The sequence below is a fragment of the Polistes canadensis genome, unplaced genomic scaffold (assembly GCF_001313835.1).
Source record: "Polistes canadensis isolate GaletaPanama2010 unplaced genomic scaffold, ASM131383v1 scaffold_75, whole genome shotgun sequence".
NCBI lineage: Eukaryota > Metazoa > Arthropoda > Insecta > Hymenoptera > Vespidae > Polistes > Polistes canadensis.
The window spans coordinates 354909-364571 of NW_014569622.1; the positions used below are offsets into that span (position 1 = coordinate 354909).

Genomic DNA, 9663 nt, shown 5'->3' on the forward strand with positions numbered 1-9663 from the left:
GAAGAAAAGAAAGGAAGGAGATGCACTAATAATATTTTTAAATCAAGCTTTCAGTATTTTGTTTCATAGAAATTAAAAAAAAAAAAAAATAATTAAAATAATAAGCTGTTAAATAGCGTGATTGTGACTTACCTATTCTGTTAAGATGTTCTTTCATAGATAGGATCACTTTTATAAATTGAGTAAATAAACTCGTATATCATATTAATTACAAAAAGATTTAAACAAAAAAATTAATTAACTTATAATAATAATAATAATAATAATAATAATAATACTTAACTCCGCCTAGTACATTAATCGATATACATATATGTCTAGCATATAAAATTTAAACATCGTCGAGCATCGATGTTTAACAGATTTTAACTTCGCGGTTGTCGTATTATAGTATTACAATATTATAACATTAGAAAAATAGAGAGAAAAGGAGCGAGAAAAAAAGATTCTAACTACGTGTGTTAATAATATAGGAATTTTTTCTTTATCAGAAAACGACAAGTTCGATTTTATCAGAAGAAGTATTGCTCGTCATAATTGATTTATCAGGGAAAGATTAAAATTTTGTAATGAAAATTAACGAGATAATACTTAAAACAATATTTCAAAGGAATGATAATATCAAGTAATCTCAATTATTTATCTCGCTGAAAATCGTCATAATACATTTTATCTTCATGATTTCAAATTCTTTCATTAGCCCGCCAAAACGGTGTCGTATACATACACATTTTTAGATGGAAATGAATTTCCACTTACAATTAAATCTAAATTAAATATGAAAGATTTGATGAAAAGAAAAGAAACTGAAATAATATAATAGAATCACATAGAACCTATCAATAAATGAAGAAACGAGAGAAATCATAAGTTTTTAAATAGGTAATAGTTTATATGTAAGGATGATAAGAATTGAAGCAGATTTGGAAAGCGCGAAAATATGGCGACCAATGAGCGACGAGCTTAAAAGTACCTACCCTTAAAACGCACCACGATACGAAAAATGGCGTCCACTCAACTGTAGGCCTATCGCTCATTGCTTCCTGTCCACGTTCGTTAAAATCACTCAATACACGAGTGAGCATGAATGAAGTTCAAGCAATTGTACAATTGTAATTTTTAACAACGTTCCGAATGCACCTTATCTTCCCCTTTCTTCAGATATTTTTGACATAAAAAGAAAAAAAATACCATGAGAACAAAAATAACCTGGCTTATTCATTTTCCTTATTTCCATGAATATTATGTTTACTCCTGTTCAATATTTTTACGTATTGTATTATCGAAGAATATAATCTTATCTTCGAATCAAGTATACACGATAAGTTTCTAAGAATACTATTTAAGAAAAAAATTGTTATTATTGTAACAGTAGACAGAAATAATACGACATACAAATGGATGATATTGATCGATCGAAATATATTTATATTAAATAATAAACAAATTAAAAGATAACAACGAATTAATATTTTAAATAATAAAATTTTATTAATTATAATAACAACAATATTATATCCAAATAATATCAAATTCACAAGTGGTTGAATGTAAACGCGCCTTAAAATTTTAGTTGAAATTTCTGTCGTTACAATGCGCGTCGTTAGTTTCGTGTGATCTCGGAAGTAGTATAATTCTTTCTATTTGACTAGCTCTTTAGTGCAGGTTCTACTGCATGTGCTGACACCAAGGTGCTCTCGAGTCCCAACAACTGAGAACTGTTTTTATAATTAATATCATCGTGGTGGACTGTTGTTACTCTCGCGGAAACGTTAATCTCTCTCTCTTTCTCTTTCTCTTTCTCTCTCACTTACTTTTATTCTGTTATTATCTTCCCGGCTTTCTCAATATCATCGGTTAAACTACTCAGTGCTTCTTCGCGTCTATCTAAGATCCCGATCCTTGTTGGGTGAGTGTAAAACAGTATAATAATACAAATCCACGTTTAAATAGAGTCCCCTGCACACGCGGGGACAAAGTTCAGTGATATTAATCATTTTACACGAGGGAGATTCTCTAAATTAAGGTAAAATATAAATATAATGAAAGAAATAGAAGTATGCAAGGAAATATTATCTGATATCATCGTTCTCGTTTATTCTACCATTTCCCCCCGTTTCCGACCATCCTTCCCTTCGTCATCTCTTTTTCAACGTCCTCTAACTTCCCCTTACGGGGAACCCGGTTTCTAATTTATCAATAACTACGATCACTTTTATCGTATAATCGATTTATTATTTTAATACTTCTATTTAAATTACATCCATCGCAATAATGTACTCATTTATTTATCCATAAGGATTCATTTGATTTCTAAAATTGTTTATATAGTTTTAGCATATATATACCACATTCGTTTAATTTTCCCCAACGGCGTGCTTTCTGGGGAATTTTTAGTGTAAGCGTTTAATTTACGCGAGAAACGAAGAAAAATCGCCATGCTTGCTTCTGCTTCTGCTGTTGCTGGCTTCTTGTAATACCCACCGGGTAGTCCCTTCCTTCCTCACCTCCTTTTTTCTCTTTGTTCTCGGATCTGACCTTTTTCTTTATTCTATTTTATTTCATTGTTTGAAAGAATTTACCCTTCTCGGACATTCTTTATCTAATTTGTACCTGCTTTTCGTTTCAATATTTTTAGATAATATTATTGTATTCCTCGCATTCTTCCACTTACCTTTTACCCGCCTTTCTTCTTTCTCATGCTCTTTCCGTTTCTCCTCTCCTCCCCTACTTTTTTTCTACTTCTTCTTCTTCTTCTCTTTTATAGCATGGACTCGCAGCAATGAACACACGTTACATTCTTGCTTGAAACTTCATTCCTGTTTCATACCAATAATTAAATACTTTTTCCTACTTTTCACTTTCCTGTAATTCTCATATCTTCAGCTTTAACAAATTCAATTTCATTTCGCATCCATTGAAATAGAGAAAAGAAAAAATAAATATTCAAAGTAGTACTACCCATGGAGTATTTGTGTTTATCTTGCTTCTATTTTAATTTAAGGTACAAGGTTTCTTTTTCTTTTTTTTCCTCTTTTTTTTTTTATTTTTAAATAAATGTTTAGGTTAATCGACTCTTGTAGATAATTATTTTTAGGAAATTATTTTGTTTCTTTTCTTTTTCTCCCTATTTCCTATTCGGTGTTAATTTTGTATTTTTTCTACCTGCATCAGTCTCATGTGATAACTCAAGCAAGACACTTGACTCGATGCACAAGAAAAATTAGAATCATATTTTTGTTTCTCTCTTTTATTTAAAATATATGTGATATCGATGTTTAGAACTCAATTTAATTTCATTAATTTCATTTTGTTTTCATTTCAGATAATTGCCTTTCTACCAAACTGCAATCTTGGCAAGTCTTTAAGCGATCTATTCTGACTGATTGTTTTGAGATACGTTAAGAAAAAGAAAATGGTAATGGAGGCTTCCCCCTCGCCGCAAAGCGTCGGTCGTGAATTCGTCCGGCAATATTATACATTGCTTAATCAGGCTCCCGCACATCTCCATAGGTATTTATTAATTATTTTATTAAGTATCTTTTTTTCTTTTATTTATTTGCATATATGTGTTAGACCATACAATATTGACAAAAATATTTTCCAGGTTTTATAACCAACATTCATCTTTCGTACACGGAGGATTAGACTCCAATAGAGAATCCACGCCTGCTATTGGACAAAAGCAAATTCATCAAAAAATTCAGCAACTCAATTTTCGTGATTGTCATGCTAAGATCAGCCAAGTTGACTCACAATTAACCTTGGAAAATGGAGTTGTCGTACAGGTAAATAATAATTACATTTATTTAATTACTTTACTTTTAGATAGTCAAATATTTTAGTTATTTGATTTGATTTATGTTTAAATATCTTCTTTATATCTTTAGGTTTCCGGAGAACTGTCCAATGCTGGTCAACCGATGCGTCGCTTTACTCAAACTTTTGTTCTAGCAATTCAAGCACCTAAAAAATATTACGTTCACAATGACATCTTTAGATATCAAGACTTGATCTTTCCTGATGAAGAAGAAACAGATGTTGGTGGTATGGAAGGTGGTATTAACGAACCAGGTGAAAGAGATGCCGAAGAAGGCGGGCCTTCCGAACCGGATGAAGATGAACATCAAAATCAAGGACAGTCGCTTACTGGTGCTGTACCAGCAGCTGAACCACCGACTCAACCTACTCTAATTCCTACCCAACAACCACAACTGCAACAACAACAGATCTATTATGCACAACCACCGCAGCCATTGGTTAGTGGATGAAATAAAACTATAATTATAAAATGATTATTCTTATTACTATTTGCAATTTTTTAATTATTATTATTTTAGGTACATCCGGTGATGCAACAAGTTTTGAATGGAACCGTTCACGAAGAAACCCCATTGATTAATCAACAACCCCAGCCTCAGCCTCAACAACAACCACCTCCACCTCCTCCAGTACAACAGCAGCCACAACAACAACAACAACCACAACAACAACCACCACATCAATACATAGCTGAACCAACGGCACAGATTCAATTTGCTCAAGAAACAGAGACAGATACCGCGGCAGAAAAACCGACATCAACCGAGGAAGAACCACAAGCACAGCCAGCAGAAACTCAGGAACAAACAGAAGCTGAAACATATCCAGCAACGACACAAGAGTCTGAACCAGAGCATCAAGTGTCTCCCAACACCAACATTAGCAGTAGCGGACCTAAAACATATGCTAATTTGGTAAAATCGTTTCCAAGTTCGAACTCCACTCCTAGCCCTCAAGTTCCGAAGATCTCTATGTCCCCTGTAAGTTCCCATAACAATCGCAAGGTATTTGTTTTTATTTTTTTTTCTTTTCTTTTTTTTCTTTTTTATTTTTCAATCTTATTCATATTTTTTATTAAATGCGAGCGTTAGGAAAGAACAAACATATAAGATGTTAATCGTATATTATTTTTCAGCCACCAATGACAAACTTAAGGTTAGACGATAGATCACAGTTACATCCTACGGGAAGCGCAGCAACATTATCAGGAATGAATGTTAATGCCTCTCAGCAACAAACGCACAGAAATAATAGCAATCAGCAACCCCAACAACCACAACATCAACAACAAAGAGCTTCAAGAGGTGGTCTTGTTCAACGAGGTAGCAGACTTAATATATTCCAATTTATATCCGATACCTAATGCGATGTTATTTTTATATCTAATACCTAATGCAGTATTATTTTTATCTCATTTATATAACTAATAATTAATGTATATATTTATTTTCTCACGATTAGACGGAGAAAGACGTGGTGGAGCAAGACCTTGTCAATACAGTGATGCCCATCAATTATTTCTTGGAAATTTGCCACACAACGCATCAGAACACGATTTACGTCAATTGTTTGAACGATATGGTAGAGTTGCAGATTTACGAGTACACAGCAAATCAAGTGACAGGTGCAAAGGTCCTTTGGGTAGCAACAATAATACTAAAGTACCCAATTACGGATTTATCACTTTTGAAGATCAGTTAGTTGTAACGAAAGTATTAAACTCATTGGTAAGTTATTCAACACAAACATCCATTTATAATTTCCAAATAATACATATTATTTATTACAATAATAATAATTACATTTTCAATTATGTAGCCCATATGTTATCCCGATGAACATGGACAAAAATTGAACGTTGAGGAAAAGAAAACGAAGCCCAGGATGTCGATGGACGGAAGTGGAGGAAGATTAAATTCAGGTGATGGTAACATGCGACCAATGGGTGGACAACAGCAACAACAACAACAACGAGGACCAGGTAGAGGTCGTAAAATAATCATAATTATCCTAACTATAGATATAACAATATATGAATGAGTGTCTGAAAAAAGGGCCTATATGTATGTTACATACTGCAAAAGCCTATAATGCCCACACTATGATGGTGTATATCATAGATCTCTTTATTTTTAAATTTCTCCACTTGGCGATTCCTTTTATTCCAGGAAATATCTTTGCGACTTTGAATATAGATTCCATATTAACTTTTCTGTCCTTATAATAAAATCACAAACAAACAATACATGTAATATTGTTAAACTAATTTTTCTTTAGTCGTTTCTCGTCCATAAATTTGTAAGTTTTGTTTAAATTTCCTCGACCACGTGTATAGGGTCACTAGATTATATACCCTAGGCTCTTCTTCCAGATACCCATTCATACATATATATATATTCCAATTAATATATCCTAACAGAGTTAAGAAAAGAATGGGAAAACTAGATATAGATATATATATGTAGTATTGATCGTCGTAACTGTTCATAAAGAGTAGTATGATACATCGATTGTAGGTGGTCCAGGAGTGATGAGGGGTGGCCAGCATGGAGCTCGTGGTGGCCGGGGAGGTTTTCCAAGAGGAGGAGATGGTGGTAGGGGAGGTGGTGGAATGAGACAACCTGGTAATCCCAACAATGCCAGTTATCAAAATCGTCGCTAATACATAGACGACAAGTGACAGTTAATCAGAAGAATATCATCTTTCCCATTCCTTTCTTTATCGAATATTAAGTCTTTTGCTGATATCTTTATTACGTCATTTACCTCTCATTATCCCTTAATTTTTCTTCACTACCCCTACCACCTCCTATTTCCATTCTTCCCATCCTCAACAAAATCCACCTTCTTCTTCTAAATAAATAAATGAATGAACGAAAGAAAGGACACAGAGAACCCAGGACTACCACTACTACTATTACTTCTACTATTGCTACTACTACTACTACCACTACTACTACTACTATTACTTCGTACGCCACTCGACATCAAACCTAAGATGTCGCTCTTGTACGCTTATTATACCTGCTTGCCAACGTTCGTCAAGCAGTTACAACTATTACAAAAAAAAAAAAAAAAGAAAAAAAGGGAAAAGAAAAAATCAAGACGTTGTCGATGGGTCGACTCACGGAAAACAAGAATGAGAAAAGAAATGAACTCTTTTAAACTCTAAATTCGTGATATATGGGATTGTAATACAATATTATACATATACGTATGTATAAACAAATAATAATAATATGAGAACATCTTCGTTCGCGATCCTTAGTAAGCCAATATATAAATATATATATATATAATTTTCTTCATCGAACATCTCAAGACTTTAAACAAAAAAAATAATATTAATGATAATAATAATAATAGTAAATAGTAAATAATAATAATAATAATAATAATAATAATAATAATAATAATAATAAAGAGAGAATAATTGTCTTTGTTCTCTTATCTTTGTGGCCATCCAAGTTTTGATGAAGTATTATAATCGAATTTATTCAGCATAAACCCAACAACAGCCTCAGTTAGAAATTTTGAAAGACTTTACAATGAAAAATTTAAAAAATAAGAAAGAACTTAATAATAAAGGATAAATAACATAAAAAATGAAAGATCAAAGACACACATGCAAACGTACATATTTACATTCGTATATATATATATATATATAATACATGCATACGTATACATAAACACTTTTCATATACACGTATTTAATGGAGTGACGCGTAGTTATCAGCCATCTACAAATCTTCTGAACAATGTTTTTCAACAACAACAACAATTACTACACAGAAGCAGCAACAAACAAGCAATAATCATCTTTGAAAATAAGAAAATGAAAAAGAAGAAGAAAAAGAAGAAGATACGAATTGCTCCGCAATTTATTATTAGGATTTTTTAATTATAAAAATGAGAGAATTACGTAAAAATAGTGAGATATCTAAGTTTTCTTTTCTGAATATATTTTATTTCGTTTTTCTAAATTTTAATTTTATTTCTTTATATATATCTCTCTCTCTTTTATTCTTGTTAAAAAAAGAAATATATTAAATGTAACTCTCTCATTCTTGAGATTATGATTGAAAATTAATTATGAGCCAAATTTATTCTACGATTTAAGTGAAGAATAAGAAAGATTTTAACAACAAAGAAAAAAAGAATAAATCATTATATATTAAATAAAATAACGCATACTCTCGCAATATTATTATTATTATTACTAAATTCGTTATAAACTAACTGCCGATATTATAATATGAAAAAAAGAAAAAAAAATAATATACGTTTCCACCCCCCTTCTCTCTCTGTGAGCGCAAAAAATAAATAAAAAAAATTAAATAGTAATAATAGTAATATCAACTTGAAAGGCGAGATTTAATAATTAATTAAATAAATAAATAATTGTTCATAGAGTTATTGTATTGTTAACAAGAAAAAAAAATGTAAGGAGTAGAAAACTGCGACTGTTCTGTGGTCGTGATCAACAAAAAGGGAAGAAAAAAGGAACGACGAAACTAAAAAAGACATTGTCAAATTGTTTTTTTTTATAAACTAGTATAAACTAGTATAAACACATACATAAAATACATATATACGTTATATGCATGATTAATCGACCGGTATCGATTGATAAATGATAATGATAATAATAATAATAATAATAATAATAATAATAATAATAATAATAATAATAATATTAATGATAATAATAATACATGAAATATTTCTTCAACTGCAGCTGGTCTCGCCATTTTTCGCTAATCATATTCTTTCTCATGCAATAGCAAATGATTTCTCTTTATTTTTTTTTTTATTTTTTGGTATTATTTTTATATCTATTTTTATTTAATTTCTTTCTTACTCATCATGTAAAACGCGCATCGTGTATCCTGAATCATTTTTGGGGTTTAATTTTTAAAATAAATTTTTTTTTAATTTTCTTTTATTTGTTCTTTTAGTTATGTTACTTGTTCTATCCTTCTCCTCCTCTTCCTCTTCTTTCTTTTACACGTTCCTCGTATTCTTATTAATTTTTAAATTTACGAATAAAAACAAAAATGAATACAATTAAACGTAGAATTAATAAATAAAAAAGAAAATAAAAACAAAGAAAAAATCGTACCTGTACTTCCAAATTATCGAAAATATTTGTATCTTTGCGTGATTACTTCGTTTTATTTATAAATTATAAACGAATGAATGAATTGAAATATTGAATTAATTAATTAATTAATTAATTGTCTATTGTTGACAAACCAATATGGTGGTGTCTGATGATCGCAGAACTCGCAGTACGCTGATTTAAATAATAATAATAATAATAATAATTTGTAACAAACAGAGAAAATTATATAATGAAAATAAACAACCAATCGACATACACAAACAGAAACACATATACATATAAATTGTAGTAATTAAGTATTATAGAAAACAACGGGGCTTCTCAAATTTGGCGATTACTTTTATCATCATAAACTCATAAAAATACCATACGTATAATCTTATCAAATTAATTTTCAATTGATTTTCAATCTTTTCGCGTACAAAAAAATTGTTACTTTTGCTTAAATTTCTGCCTATCCCAACTCTAGTTAGACGACCCCATACGCATTTTGAAAAGTCCTGTTATATAGAACAAGAAAATAATAATAATAATAATAATAATATAATGATAATAATAAAGAAAAAAAAATCAAGTGCATGTCTTCGAAACTTATATTTTTCTACGCGCCGATTTTTAAATTTAATATCCTAACGAGTCATCGATTAAAATCGACACGTAGAAAAATATTTAATATTAATATTAATATATTAATAATAATAATAATAATAATA

The 9663-nt window shown here is 30.5% G+C and overlaps 1 protein-coding gene across 7 annotated transcripts; it reads left to right on the forward strand.

Moving 5' to 3' along the window:
* Positions 1–1641: 1641 nt before the first annotated feature.
* LOC106786532 (ras GTPase-activating protein-binding protein 2) lies at positions 1642–6915 on the forward strand. Of its 7 annotated transcripts, none has more exons than XM_014748010.1 (9): positions 1642–1909; positions 3326–3513; positions 3608–3788; positions 3891–4259; positions 4341–4802; positions 4958–5147; positions 5284–5549; positions 5641–5809; positions 6339–6915. In XM_014748010.1, exons 2-9 carry the CDS (start codon positions 3416–3418, stop codon positions 6482–6484), a joined length of 1881 nt encoding a protein of 626 aa, XP_014603496.1. In that variant the 5' UTR covers positions 1642–1909; positions 3326–3415; the 3' UTR covers positions 6485–6915. The 7 variants fall into 7 exon arrangements, with proteins under 7 accessions (XP_014603496.1, XP_014603500.1, XP_014603499.1 ...); XM_014748014.1 differs by having other exon boundaries at positions 5641–5803; XM_014748013.1 differs by having other exon boundaries at positions 4958–5144.
* Positions 6916–9663: the final 2748 nt, after the last annotated feature.